At 39.0% G+C, this 15,522-nt stretch overlaps 2 protein-coding genes across 16 annotated transcripts in view; one reads left to right on the forward strand and one right to left on the reverse strand.

The window, feature by feature from the left end:
* The window catches only part of ptprfa (protein tyrosine phosphatase receptor type Fa), a 396,740-nt gene extending 381,262 nt beyond the window's left edge, over positions 1-15,478 (forward strand). For all 15 annotated transcript variants that reach the window (XM_051947515.1, XM_022191302.2, XM_022191308.2 and 12 more), the window contains 5 exons: positions 5,337-5,463; positions 6,526-6,651; positions 8,762-8,916; positions 9,817-9,952; positions 12,936-15,478. In XM_051947515.1, coding sequence (XP_051803475.1) covers positions 5,337-5,463; positions 6,526-6,651; positions 8,762-8,916; positions 9,817-9,952; positions 12,936-13,004 — 613 coding nt within the window. In that variant the 3' untranslated portion in view covers positions 13,005-15,478. The remainder of the gene's footprint in view (positions 1-5,336; positions 5,464-6,525; positions 6,652-8,761; positions 8,917-9,816; positions 9,953-12,935) is intronic.
* The window catches only part of agxta (alanine--glyoxylate and serine--pyruvate aminotransferase a), a 491,885-nt gene that overhangs the window by 405,919 nt on the left and 70,444 nt on the right, over positions 1-15,522 (reverse strand). The window lies entirely within an intron of this gene.

Consider the following 15,522-nt stretch of genomic DNA (forward strand, 5'->3'; position numbering starts at 1 on the left):
AGGTGATGAAGAATTAATTTTGATCTTCAAGGTTGCTGTGTGGGCAGCAAAGACCCACAAAGGCTCACAAAGCACAAGGATCACTGAGCATCAGCTGGTTTTTCATATTTTGGTTAATTACAGATTGCTTTGGGAGAATGAACCACTGTAGTATAATATTTACTGACATGATAAGGCAGGGGAGGTTGTTTTGGGCAACTGGTGATAATCTGGGATGGCTTCCCATGACGAAGAGTATGTCAGATGTTGAATAATCTATATGATTGCTGTACTCAATCAAAGAAAGTCTTTGTGGACTAAAATGGTACGTAATCAAACGATTAGTCGCTGGGAAGAGAAGAAATCTGCACATTATCTTGAGATGAACTAAATGGCCACAGTGTACTCGTCTGAATTAACTACTGCTTAAATGCACGTCGAGGCATACAAAAGGCTTCAAAAGAAGCTCAGAATGAAGAAACACAAGTATATCCTACAGAGAAGTCTTTAATCAAGTCGTGTGATGTATAAAGGCTACACCTCTGTGCCTGTCGGTTTGATGTGACGGGTGATGCAGCTATGCAGCACGTCAAAGTAGCTGCCGTTGCTTAAGACTGACACTGTAGAACGAAGGATTTCTCATTTGGCAGCTCTTCCATACTCGCATCTATTTCAGGAATCTCTGTCAAATTCTCACTGGGAGGAGCTAAGATGCAAGCAAGGAAGACATGCAAGTGATGGAAGCAAGAAGACACGATAGATTCATGAAAAGCACCTCAAGATGGGCTCTGTTGTCAGCTGTGGTGGAAACAGTCTACCTGTTTGAGTGTGTGGCAAGCTGTTTTACAACTGAACGGCTTGACTGGATGTGAATGCAGATAGCCAAAATTAATTTATTCCTTGTCAAAAAAATAAACATTTCAGATATTCATAATGTCATCCTTCTATTCGTGCAAATGGCAACACTTGATTCAACTTCAAGTTATCCTTAATTCCCCCCAAGTTAGCATATCTACATTGTCCTTTTTAGATATGTTTACAGTAGAACTAGTCAGACTAACATTGTAGATATCTTTGAATTTGGCCATGTCAGAATGTAATTACAGATATCTTGAATTAGAGTTTTGACTGGACAAACACACTCTGGCACTGCAACAGCAAATAACAAGCAGTTTTCCCACCATGCCTGAGGACAAAGTTCTGGTAAATTTTAACCACAAGTCTTTAATAAACGAAGCACTCGTTCTCTACAAGCTCCTCATTAATGAGCCCTTCCTGTTTCACGCCTTTTTCTAACAGTCCTATCCACCACATCGACTGCTGTTACTTCTGCTGAGACTGTTCAAATGCTTTTCCTGGTCCAGCATTCAGTAGGAGCCTCTCCAGCACTGGGTTTGAGGTACCCAAAACTCTTATGTCTAGTCTAAACAGAATGACAGACAGTTCCAACTAGATATTTCAGGAATATAAATTCTAACTACTCGCAGTGTAACTATGATGACTCAAAATGACCTCTGTGATATCTGCAATTTCTACATAGTCAATCACATATTAAATATTCTAACAGCTTGCCATAGGTCCTTCAAATTAGGTTCCATCAGCACAGGGTAGCCAGCAAACATTTCCCTCTGCGCCAAGCTGACATTGCTCCTCATGAGTATTTTATCCACAGTGTGTTAAAATGAGGGTGAGTCAGCTCTGGAAACGGGGAGCACCTCCTCTGTGTGCTATTCAGCTCTAAAATCTAGTTCCAGTTGCTTTGCCCAGGTGCATGCATGACTGGCAGTAGAGGCCTCCTGTCAGTGCTGCTTGTGTTTTTGACTTTCACAGAGCTGATGTATTTGTCATGGTTGAAACACGTTGGAAACTGATGACAATACTGTTTGAATATCAGACTGACACAAACTCAGAATAATGCCAACTCTTCTATATTTTCAGAGCAAACCTCACTCCCTTCACCTCAGCTTTTGTTTAGCTTTTCGCAGTCAAGTAAAATCTTGATTGACTCAAATTGTACCCACAGTGCACTGAGTAGTTGCTGGCCTAATGAGCCAGAATTAATTGTAAATGAACATTAAAAGCTAGGAATATTAAATCATTTGAGCCTTGTTATTTTACACCGAAATGACGACAGACTCAGAGCACACCAGGTTGCGCTTGCATATATTTATATGATTCTGAAAACAGAAATATATCTACTTATGATCCAAGTGCAAGAACTGCTGGAGAATATAACACAGACACATTAGCTGCTGTTTTAGATGATCCTTCTTCACTTTTTGGTCATCTCTTAGAACAAAATGTAGCCACACTGACAACGTCTTTGACATGGAGGTTCTTGGGCCCTTTGTACCATCATTCCTTCCTCACCTCTTTCATGTGTGTGCAGTAACATAACAAACACACACGTCTGCAACTCGTGCACAATATACACTGCACTTCTCTTTCACAATCTCCTTGTCATTATTGATGACTTTTCTATTTTTAAGGAATGTTTTTTGTTCTTGGACAGCCTTGTGGAACACTTTGTATTTCCCTGTCCATACAGTATGAGCCCGTGACAAATAAAAAACTCATGAATCTCTTGTGTGAAATAGTACATGAGCGCTCTCTACCAGGAGACCAGGATCGGGTCCTGTGTGTTCTCCACATCCTGGAGTTCAAACGTGCGCCCAACTTATCATTCCACACAGCTGTGATTTAAAATGAGACCCTCTCCTTCTTGCCTCTGATTGTCTTGTGTATTCTGTATAATTCCGTCACCACCTACCAGCATTCATCTTTGTGTGTTCTGTAATCTCGCGTGAGTGGCTCCCTGTAGCCTTGTGCGTTTGTCCACCTACTAGTGGGGTCTTTGCTGTCCTGGTTTGTTCTGTAGCCAGGTGCAGGGTGTTTCTCATAGCTTTGCACTAACTTTGTGATTTATTGAACTGAGACTGCTTCTCTGCTGCCTGGAGAATGGACCGGGCTTAGTGAACCTCACACACCAGCACACACTCTGTCAGCTTCCTCTGTTAGACCCACAAGGCATAGGGGAGGTACTTCTATTAGTTGGCTTGGGTAGGTAGCATTGCTCTTTTTATTGTTTTCTGAACTCACCCGTCCATGTTCATGCCTGTGTTATTCTATTCTCATCATTGATTTAGTAACACCCACTGGCACTGTTTTCCTTTTACTTTAATAATTCATAGTTTTTTGCTAATCATATTACCAAGTAAGAATAACTTTTTTTTTTTAACTCACTTTATTTAGTGTCACATTTTACAATAACAGTGCACACTAATAACAAAACTAACATTCCTTGGCAAAATTGCTCTTCATACAAACATTTGTTTGGATTCCAAGTATGACTTGACAGGCGACCATCGTCTTGTAAATAAGTCACTTTTCATTCTTAGTTGTGCAGTGAGTTTCTACGTTATGAGGTGAGTGCGGTGAGGCTTTATTCCTGTGTGGGAAGTCCCTACTGGAGCTTGCCAGGATGGAGAACAGTGTCCTTGGCAATGCCCGAGAGGGAGTCCCAGAAGAATCAGAAGAAGAGGAGCAGCCCAGCAACTTTAATATTGAAAGCGCCACCGCACTCACCTCCATTGTTTGAGTGTTGGAGGTGAAACAGTCTTCCAAGAAACTGTTATCATTTTTATTACAACCAGTAGCATAATATGGACAAGGTATATTTTGTCTCTGTTTGTATTCAATTCTTCTGTAGGTATGCAACCCAAAATGTAATATGAAAGTTCCAATGGTAGATATATTCCCAATATGGTAAATATTTGATCCCTAATATCCATCCAATACTTTTTAATTTTTTGACAGTCCCAGAAAATATGACTGCGATCACCAATCTGACCACATCCTCACCAACATAATGATGACACTGATGGGAAGTATCCATGTAATATCATTGGTGTTCTAAAAAATCTGACTTTAACCTTCCAATCAAATTCCCTCCACGTAGGGCTACTAATAATTGAATGTGTTTTTAACAAACCGTCTTCCCATTCATAGTCTTCAACAATTATATTGGCTTCCAGTTCCCATTTTTCTTTAAGGTTGCAAGTGTTTTCCATATCACATTGCATTGCTTTATATATGCTTGATACACAATGTGTTTCTAGGGTTTTCTTTTCCATTAAATTTATTAAATATTGTTCTATTCCTATTGGAGGTCTTTTAAGCATTTCCCATTCTTTATGAGTAGTTATGTAATGTCTAATTTGGAGGTACCTGAAAAGGTCTTTTGAGGGTAAATTAAATGCTTGTTGCAATTGTGCAAAGGATTTAAAGAGGTCGTTTTCCAATAATTGATTAACAGTTTTTAAACCTAACTCCTCCCATTTTTTAAAACTTGGATCTCATAAGGATGGTTTGAAGTCCGGATTATTTGCAATTGACAAGGCTCTTGAAATCGAATTAGGGGCTTCATATTTTCTGTATCCCAAACATTCAATGTGTGAAGAACCCAAACATTATTAATTTTAATTTTCTTCCACATTGATTCACTCAGAAATATTATAGATCGAAGAGAGTAGTCCGGAATGGAATTTTGTTCAATCTGTACCCATACAGTCTCACAATCATTTTTAATCCAGTGTATCAAGGTTCGTAGTTGAGATGCCCAGAAATATTTTTTGAAGTCTGGAAAAGCTAAACCACAAGTAAGAATAACTTTTATATTGCCTTCCTGTACCTTAGCAGAGCTGGGAGCTAACTGTGTCGGTCAGTTTGACGCCAGTTCCAAGTGTTAAATAATAAGTTACAACCAGCAGTGATCCTCTAGGCTGGGCCAGTTAAAGTTGTGAAAATGAGGGAGTGTTTACATTTAGTAATATCCTCCTCCTACCAGAAATAATGGATTCCTGTCAGAAGGCCACTAATGTCGCATTTTTTTTCCTGGATAAAATTAACACCAATGAGAACCTGATCGGATGAGAATGTATCAACAACCAGTCAGCCAGTCTGCCTGGACACTGCAGCCATACAACAATTTTTCCAATAAATCTCATTTTTATGACCCCTGAGCATGTTTTAGGCTCCGATCGACCTGCTTTGTCTCAGTCAGGTGAAATGAGGAACAGTAAAGAGCGACACAACTCGTTCATTCTGCTGTGCATGTCCACAAAAAAGTGTTGAAGCTTTTTGGATGCTGTTTACTGCACAGAATGATGGCATAAATATGAGTGGACATATAATTTACCTCAGCAGCATTATTTATCTACTGGCACCTGTGTTTTTATCACAGTAAAATGAAATTCTGCTCCAGAACCGCAGCTTTGGCTGAAATTGAATCCAACTAACAGCAGTGCTGCAGGAACCCTGAGGAGTAAACACAGACGTGTTTCTGTTCCAATTTGCAGGCAGCAGAAAGCGTACATGGCCACCCAGGGCCCATTAGCTGAGACCACCGAGGACTTCTGGAGAATGCTGTGGGAACACAACTCCACCATCGTAGTCATGCTCACCAAGCTCCGCGAGATGGGACGGGTAACGTATCACAGTCACGCCTTATTTCATGTCAAATCATCAAGTAGGAAGCAGTATTACCTTAAGCTGGCTATAATTACTCTTTTTTATTGATTTGTCTGTCAGTTTCTACACTTTTTAAATCACATGTTCTCCAATTGCTATTTGATGGTAGTTATATCTAAATTAATTAAATGATCCTTAGCACCAATTTATATTTTGAATCACATCAGAAAGTCAAAAAATCTGGTTTGAGATAAACTGCACATTTGTTGACAAGAATAAAATGTGTAAATGTGCTCATTCAGAAAAAAAGATTACAACGCCTCTCTGGGGAAAAAACTAACACAATATATACACAAATGTTGGATGTTTTTTAAGTTTAAAACTAATTAGATCCAATTTGACCTTTGAGGCATCATAATTTTTCTTGCAAAATACATTTTAATTTTTTGTTAGTACTGAATGCCCAGAAGAGAAACATTTTTTTTTTTACATTTAAGTACAGATGTTTTTACCTAATAGTCATTTTTTAACACAAACTTGCTCAATCATTAACATCATATCTAAGAGGCTTTTAAGGAACTCGAAATTAATTAATTAGTTTAGGAATTTGTCTTCTAGTACCAGTTAATTATTTTTCCACGCTTATATTTTTATCCTTAAAAACCAAAATCTGTGAATGTGCATTATGTGCTCTCTTTCTCGCGCTTGTTTACAAATCAGGCAACAGATGAGATCAAACCACATCAGGGCGTCTCACGCATCGGCTCCCAAAAGCCCTATTTCACTGTTTCAAAGTAAAGTTTTGCTAACTTACCACAAACCAAAGATGCACAGAAAAACCCGAAGCCAACTGGCACAGAGGACCGGTTTGTTTTCTGGTGAAATATTGAAGCTGTTTGCTTTGTGCAGCAGGGTGCATGTAGAATGCACAGAGTGAAGGAGATGGGGCATCAGGAGGGTCCTAGCAGCATATTTTTGACGCAACAGCTTAATTTAATCCTGCCCAATTTCTGTTGCCTGATCTTTACCAGCTGTGTAACCATAAACACGTCATGATGCATCTCCTCTCTTCTGCAGGAGAAGTGCCATCAGTACTGGCCTGCCGAGCGCTCTGCACGCTACCAGTACTTTGTTGTGGACCCCATGGCTGAGTACAACATGCCTCAGTACATCCTAAGAGAGTTCAAAGTCACAGACGCCAGGGTAGGTTCTCTTCACTGACAAGAGTTGCTTTTGTTGAATGAGGCAGCAGCAGAAGGAGAAAATTGCTTCAGCTCAGCTTGTTTTAATTGGAAGGACGTCAGCGCCACAGAGAGCACTCTTTTTATAACAGAGCGACTTCTTCATTCCATGCAGAGGTGTTTTTTTTTTTTTTTTTTAATGTGACGTAAAGTGATGTAAAGCACGTAGGTGAGAGGATGTGGGTTGTGTTCTCCCTCAGGAATCAGGACTACATGTTAGTTTCCTCCTTTGATTGATTATTGCTCTTCAGTCTTCCTGTGTGAAGTGAGTTTATGAGACAGCAGCCCCTCGCAGAAGGTCGACACACCCCGTTAATAGAAATTTGTTTGTTTGTGTACACCGCAGCTGATCTGATTGATGTGATGCTACATCATAACTATGGCGTTTAATTAGTCTCACAAAAAAACAGGCATGTGGACGTGATGCAAGCACAGACGAACAGTGTCTGGGAGCAGAAAATAATTCTGTGAGGGAGCACTTCTGCCCCACGTGCACAGACTTGATCCCACGTGCACAAGACTGTGACGAGCACTCGCTCAACGCTCCCTCGAGCTTTCAACTGCTCAGTACCCCCTCGCTTTTCAAGGTGACTTTTAAGACAATGGAGGTTGGACAGTAGCTGATAATTCCACTTCTTTCATTGTTTTTTTTCCAACACCAAAAACCTCCTTCCTTCTCCTACCCTCTGACAGTGATGGAAGAAATACTCAGGTCTTCAACTTAAGTAAAAGTACCAAATACTGTTACATGTAAAAGTCCTGCATTCACTTTTCTCTTAAGTACAAGTACAATAATATTACCATCAAGAAGGACTTAGAGCACCAAAAGTAAAAGTAGTAACTATATAGAATGGCATATTTCAGAATAATGTGTATTATATTACTGGATTAAAATTCTTGACGCATTAATGTGTTCATCACTTAAATGTTGTACCTGGTGGAGGTGAAACTGATTTTAATATTTACCTCTGGGTAGTTTGTAAATTTCCCCTGCATAGAGCTCATTAAAGCATCATTTTCATCTAATAATACAGCGTCACGACGGTATTTTCCAACAATAATACGATACATCATAAATTATTTGTTGTTTATATTTTCAAATATTAATCTCAATATGAAAGGTAAAGTTGTCAAATCATAAAGCAAAATGTAAATGTAGAATAAAAAGTACAGCATTTGCTTTTGAACTGCAGTGAACTAAAAGCTGAAAGCAACAAGCAATGAAAAGTCCTAAAGTAGAATTCAAGCACCACAAAAAGTTGCACTGAAGAAGCAGTGTTGGAATAAATGTACCGAGTTACTTTCCACAACTACCATCTGACCTATTTATATAAATCACAGAGCATGTTTCAGCTCTTGTATGATGTGGATGAGGACCTCGTCATGCTAGAAGTCAATATTGACACTCATTACATTCTGTTTAGTTACTATTTAACATTATATTGTGCTTTAAAAATGGAGGAAAGCTACATTTTGACAGGTAAAGTTATATTTTTTTACTTCATTTTGAACTACGTCCAATTATGCAGCTAACAGACAGACAGTAACAAAAACGGCAGTATTTAGTTAATTAGTCAGTGACAGCAATATTCAATCAACACAACTTATATAACCAGCCAACAGAGCAGGGTTATTGTCCACTGTCTTCCCTCCACGGCCTCTAAAGTCACATTAACAAGCCAGCAAGTGTTGATCAGCTGTGAGGTTTTGGAAAAGCACTCATCACAGTGTGGTTTTCACTAATGAGAATTCAGATGGAACATCATAAGAATGTTTAAAGTATAGCACTCACAGCAAGAAACACCAAAAAAAAAAAAAAAGTAGTTTATGTGCAAGGGATTATTGGGAACATTTTAAGCATATTCAGAAAACTATTAGGACAAACCTTTTTTGCTTTGAGATATTTTACCGTAGAAAGACGAAAGAGAAGAAACTCAGAGACGGGAAAGTAACAGCATTAATAGTAGTGTGTCACTTACCAGCATCATTCTCTATATCTAACAGGAAAGGGCTTTTGCTTTGTGGCTGGCTTACTGATTGAATCTGTTTCCATCTTCCTGCATGTTGATCAGGATGGTCAGTCGAGGACCATCAGGCAGTTTCAGTTCACCGACTGGCCTGAGCAAGGAGTGCCAAAAACCGGAGAGGGATTCATTGACTTCATTGGTCAAGTCCATAAAACTAAAGAGCAGTTTGGACAAGACGGACCAATCACTGTGCACTGCAGGTAAACTGTGTGTGTTTGTGTTAGTATGTGAGAGGGATTCACTGTCATCTGAGTGTTTTTGCTGTTGTTATTGTATTCCTAATGTTAAAGTAGTCTGGAAAGAGGAGTTACGATCGAAATACACACTGTGTTGTCCTGCCTGTCCCTGAAAGGACAACACTGGAGTATCTTGAAGAACTTGAAGTTTGTAGACTTTTCCATCCAATCTGTTTTATATCTACTGTAGCTGTCCGACACAAACAAAGCTCTGTAATATATGAACATATTTATTGATTATGGTAGGCTGCAGCAAATATACATCTGTTTGAGTAATTGCTTTATTGCTATGGAGTTGTTTTGAAAGGGTTCAGTGGGTTGGGTGTGAATTGTTCTTCAAAATATGACGTTTAAAGAAGTGTTTGTATATATTTCACATATACTTATAAGATGCAATCCAATAAAACATCACCGTAACCTGCAGCACCTCTCAGACAGAGTTTCAGCAAGATTTCAATATTAAACTGTTGTTTTGGATTGTACTTCCATCTACAGCGGTTTCTGTTTCACAATTTGTTTCCTTATTCTTTATTCTAATGTTTTGAGGTTGTACCCACTTCTTTTTTAAAGCACTTCTCTTCTCTTAGCAGGGGATTTTCAGGCATCTACATGTAATTATTCTGAGCGCCCTATGTTCTTAGTAGTGAAGCAAATCAAACCATGTGTGACGAAACAGGCAAATACGCTCACAGTTGAGTTAGCTTGTCAACATCTGTTGGGAGGTTTTGTTAAGTTCTGACACGGATTGACATAACACAAGCAGCTGTGAGTGGCGACAGTTTTCTGCCAGGATCTTTATATGTGCAATATGTGTGAGCATGCCGTGATTTGTAATAAGAATCTAATAAAGTGTGTGTTTTTCAGTGCTGGTGTTGGGCGGACTGGTGTCTTCATCACTCTGAGTATTGTCCTGGAGAGGATGAGGTACGAGGGAGTGGTTGACCTCTTCCAGACCGTTAAGACTCTCCGAACTCAGAGGCCTGCCATGGTGCAGACAGAGGTACTACTTTGTCTTCTTCATTATTGCTCTAGATCAGCACTGATAAGAATTAAAAAAGGTAAATTCAAAAAAAGGACTCACTACGATTATAAAGTAAAATAAAATTGATATAGTCCAAGTGAAGCACCTCACAACTGTGTGTAGAACAACACTTTTGCTATAGCTTCACAGATTTGACTGGGCATTGATTTAAGCAGCTGTCTTTAGTGAACAGTTTTCACAGAAGTAATAGAGACAAAAGCAGAGTTATAGTTCATATAAAAAGTATCCACGCCCCCTGGAAGTTTTCCCTTGTAATTGCTTTTCAATATTGAATCATAAATGATGGAATTTTGTATTTTTGACAAGAATTTATCCACAAAACATATAACATTTTCCTTAAAATAAATCTCTCCAAAGTAGTGTTAGGTAAATAAAAACATAAAATGTAAAATAAGGGATTTATAAGTACTCGCCCCCTGCGAGTCACACTGCAATTGCAGCATGTAGAAGTCTGTTTTCACTTTGACATGACAGAGTCTTTGTTTGTAAATTCTTGTATTGGCTAGGATTCAAGTAATAAAAGAGGAGCAGTTTTAAGGAGGGTAAACTTTATTTTTTTCAAGAACTTCAGATTGAAGAAGCGTCTCATCACCACGTCAGTAAAAGTTGATAATGACGGTTTTGTGTTCACAAGTGACCAAAGCATACATTTTAAGTAAACCCAGAATTACAGACTAGATTTACATTATTTTGTTTGTTTCCAGATGGTGTTTTACCTTCCCGGTGTTTGTTTATTGTGCTGCGCTGCTGTGATCTGTAAACCAAACTGTGCACGGTGTACAAATCACCTTTTAGATCTGTGATCATTTGAAGTACTCCCGTGCTTTCCAAGTTTTGGGCTTTTGGAAAGTTTTACACTTAATTTTGAACTTTTGTTACCACCACCATTTTCTAAAAGTGTAGCGCTGAGTGCAGATGATCAATGACTGGAATGCATTAGATTAAAGTATTCTTGTCAGCAACTACATCATCAGTTAGGCCAACTAGTCCTACTCTCATATACAGTTGCAACCAAAATTATTCAACCCCTAAGGAGCATTCCGTATAAAGACGCACAATTGCAAATCAAGTGTGGTTAATAATGCCCCAAACTTTTATAATGTGCGTGAAAGCTAACATTAGTACTACAGTTGCAAATTCTCTTTTCTACATGCTTGGATTTGCATCTTATAGTTACCTCCGCCAAGGAGGTTATGTGACACCCGGCGTTTGTGTTTCTGTCTGTCTGTCTGTTAGCAAGATAACTCAAAAACGCCTGGGCAGATTCAGATGAAATTTTCAGGGGATATAGACTATGGTAAGAGGAAGAGCTGATTTAATTTTGGTGGCAATCCAGAAAGAATCCTGGATTCTGGATCACTTTGAATTTTTTAGTATGTGGTCCAAAATATGAAAAAAACATCACAGGTTAGTATGTCGTCCAACAAATTGGAACAAGGTGTCCAAATAGCTCAACTGGTTAAGAAGGTGATTTGTAAACAGAACTGTGTCAGAGATGCAGGTTTGATTCCAGCTCATGATCCTTTACTGCATGGGTTTCCTGTTTTCCTCTCTATCCTTGGTGGAGGTCTGCACTCTCTGAATGCTTTCCTAGTTTAATATTGCATCAAAGTCAAGAACAATACTCTAAAAAATTACGAAAAATGCAATGTCCGTGCATAAGCAATGAAATGGATCCAAAAAGGTAGCATGAGCACTAAATTGTTCTAAGGATATTTTTGAAAGCGCAGTTCGCTAGTTAATTGGTTTACATAAAGCGGCCGCACTACCTGACTAGGGAGAAAGAATAACTTAACCACCACTACCACCACATTTCTATGGAGACAAGTGGCAAAATAGCTTGAGTGACTATAAAAGAACTACAATAAGATATTCTGACATCAGGAACTAATCAGTAACCGATATTTAGTCGGTACAGGAAGCTACAACTTCACACCAAAGGGCTTCTTCAGGTACTCAATGATGGGAACCTCTATTGACCCACAGCAAACACATAAAAATCAGCTCAGAATTTCTTAAAACCATTTACATAATCCATAGCTGTTTTGTAATCTTATTTTCCAAAGCGTTGAAAGAAAAAAGGAACTTCTGTAGGCCTGTGATTTATCAGTATATATGGCTGGAGATGGAAGATGACAATACACCCTATCTACAGTAAGGCATGTCAGTGGCTGAATTGGCTTCATCAGGTACTGCAAAACTATAATAAGTAGAAAACGAGATGAATTTGATCAAATATCAGGAAATCTCAGAAGCTAATTTCATGCTGACATTGAATAAGATGATGCTTGAGGATGACATTTGGCTTTCCAGCAACAAGACCATGCTTATCACATTGTCTTCTAAGGCTGGGTTTCCCAAGACATCCTAGAATATTCTAGAGTGGTATTGGTAGTTGAAGGATTTAAATCCCACAGGAAATCTTTATTGGGATTTGGTGAAGACAGTTGCAGCAGACATACTCAAGAATTAGGTTGAACTAGGACACTTTCCCATGAGGAAGGATCTCAAGATTCTTCGCTTGGATTACCAGAAGGTATTGTTTGGTTAAATATCTTATTTGCAAAAGGTTATAACAGTCATAAAATGCTCCAGCAAGTTTTAAAGTCACTTGTCATTAGGGGGTTGAATAATTTTGAAACTGCACTAGTTATTAAAATTAACATTTTGTGTGGAATTTAGAGAAAACCCTTGTATTATTGGTTACATTCAGCTGTTTAAAATCCACTTGTATGTTAAATTTATTCCAAACAACTTAAAAGTTTTAGATAGTACTTCAAACCCAAATTGGCACAATTGAATAATTTTAGTTGCAACTGTACGATGTGTTTTGGGAGTCATGTTGGAAGCCTGTTTCATCATTTAGATACGAGGACATGTCGACTTTTGCACAGCTTCAGTTCTGACTTACAGCTGATCCAAATCTGATATTTATCTCCAGGACCAGTACCAACTGTGCTACCGGGCTGCTCTGGAGTACCTGGGAAGCTTTGACCACTATGCAACATAACCCCACCCAGAAAGACACCTTCAGCCGAGTTTGGTGTCTCCTCTGAGCCATATCCACTCAGCTCCATCAGTCCCTGCGGCCTGATGTGGAGGCTACGAGGAGGGCTGATGAGGACAGCAGGAATCAGAGGAGATGAAAGAAAAGTGGAGAGAAATCCTCCTGGACTGGTGCCATGATTCTGCCACAGACCCCCCCACACCAAAACCTCCCAACCCTAACAGACTTGTACTGTAGTCATGCCTCATTCTGATTCCCGCCACTCCCACTTTCAGCCTCCTCTTAACAGCAAAAACAAATTTTCTGCTCTTTTTCATTTATACTCATCATGTTGTTCTGCATATTTAGAATTTATTTTGTGATCACTTACACTGGTTATATATGTCTTAATGGGCCTTTTCTTAATTTGCTTATCTTTTTATTATTATTTTTATTAGCACACAGGACATGTGTTTTCAACATGCTCCAAGTTATTAATCCTGGAGATCGTATACTCACAGCTGCTAATGATTTTATTTTGTACCATAGATATGATATTCTAATATTATCGTTGGTCTTATTTAGAGGGAAATGTGGGTTTTGACTTTCTGTCTTGACATCCAACAGAACGCTGATATTTACCAAACAGATCCAATAAGCAGATACGGTTTGTGAGCTACATGGCTATAAATGTGCAAAGACTATTCACATCTGAATAACTGCTAGCATGTACAGAGTTTCTCGTCATTAACTGTTGACTAATTTTATGGAGACTTTCAACAAAAGAAATCCGAAGCTGTTGGAACGATATGGGTGTACTCTTAACATGGACTCAGGTAGACGAAACACAGACGGCCTCTTCGGGAAATTTTTTTGTGAAATACAGATCTCATGCTCCGTGCGTGAAAGAAGAAAAGACGACACGGAAGAAATTCAACCTCTCCAGCCCCAGTTCATGACAAGATGTTTCTTAACGAGGGCTGCACAGTGGAGTAGTGGTTAGCACTTTTGCCTTGCAGCAAGAAGATCCCCGGTTCAAATCCCGGCCTGGGCCTGGGATCTTTCTGCATGGAGTTTGCATGTTCTCCCTGTGCATGTGTGGGTTTTCTCCGGGCACTCCGCCTTCTTCCCACAGTCCAAAAATATGCTGAGGTTAATTGGTTACTCTAAATTGCCCGTAGGTGTGAATGTGAGAGTGATTGTATGTCTGTATATGCAGCCCTGTGACAGACTGGCGACCTGTCCAGGGTGTCCCCTGCCTTCGCCCGAGTCAGCTGGGATAGGCTCCGGCACCCCCACAACCCTAGTGAGGATAAAGTGGTGTATAGAGAATGGATGGATGGATGTTTTCTATTGAGAGCATCAGTCTTGTACTCAACCTTAACCTTGAGAGATGAATCCAGATTTATATGTTGTTATTCTAACTGTCAGAAAATCTCATGAAAAGACCAACACCAATGATTTCGGAGGCTCTCACCACCAAACCCACTGGTTTCTACGGAAAATAAACATAGTTAAAATGGTAAAGATTAGTTTTCAATTCTAAAAATTATTCACAATTTGATTTGCGCATGTTCGTGGGACTGATTTTTAGTGTTGGACACCGTCACTGCATCCTGGGCTTAGCACCACCCAGGATGGCTGTGATTGGTTTAAAAAAATATAATCAAACCAGAGTGTTTTTTTTACCTGTTATGGCTGAATGATAAGGTGCAGCCACATCATTCTACAGCAATGATCCAGAGCTATGAGGATATTTGGGCAAGCAGAATGATGTATGTGGAGTTAAAGCAACATATACCAGCGTTTTTCCTGCATTTAAGAATTGTTGCCAACCTCCAAGGAGGTTTTAGTCAGCGCCAAAGGAAAATTACCAGCAAAAATAATTTTAATTGAGGAAACAATTTTGGTAATTGGGATTTCAAACAAGAAATGTTTCTGTGGTCAGAAATGGTCAGAAATAAGAAAATGCACAGATAGTTATCTAATAAGGTAGATGCAATGTCATGTATAGTCATTAGTCTTTGTAGAATGAAGTTGTTCATGGTTTGAGCCTTCACGTGGGATTTTTTGACACAGAGAAAAAAATGTTGATGTTTTTAAAAAGTTCTCACCTGAATTTTACAGCATTAACAGTGTACCACTGAAGGGGCCGATATTAGACCATTTGAAAACTCACAAAATATAAAGTCCCAGTTCAACAACGACGGGCCGCACAGACAGATATGCTGGATCCCCATTTCAGATATATTACAATTATTCTATCACTGTGTTGCAGATGGACAGACTTGTAACTCAGAGCAACATCACTGTTCACTGGTGGATCTCTGGTTTTCACTGGATGACAGTGAGGTGGGTTTCGGATGAAGTGGATTCATTTCACATAGTCGTGCTGTAGGGGTCCTATCTGTTGTACAAATGATCTGTTTTCTATTTGTTAATAAAAAGCAGAGAAAATGTCTTGAAAACCTTGATGTTAATAAAGTTGAATAATTGGGTTTTTCATATAAAAGCAGTGATTTCTTTCAGCTCTGTGAAAATG

Source organism: Acanthochromis polyacanthus, chromosome 4, assembly GCF_021347895.1.
Source record: "Acanthochromis polyacanthus isolate Apoly-LR-REF ecotype Palm Island chromosome 4, KAUST_Apoly_ChrSc, whole genome shotgun sequence".
In the NCBI taxonomy this organism is placed as follows: Eukaryota; Metazoa; Chordata; class Actinopteri; family Pomacentridae; genus Acanthochromis; species Acanthochromis polyacanthus.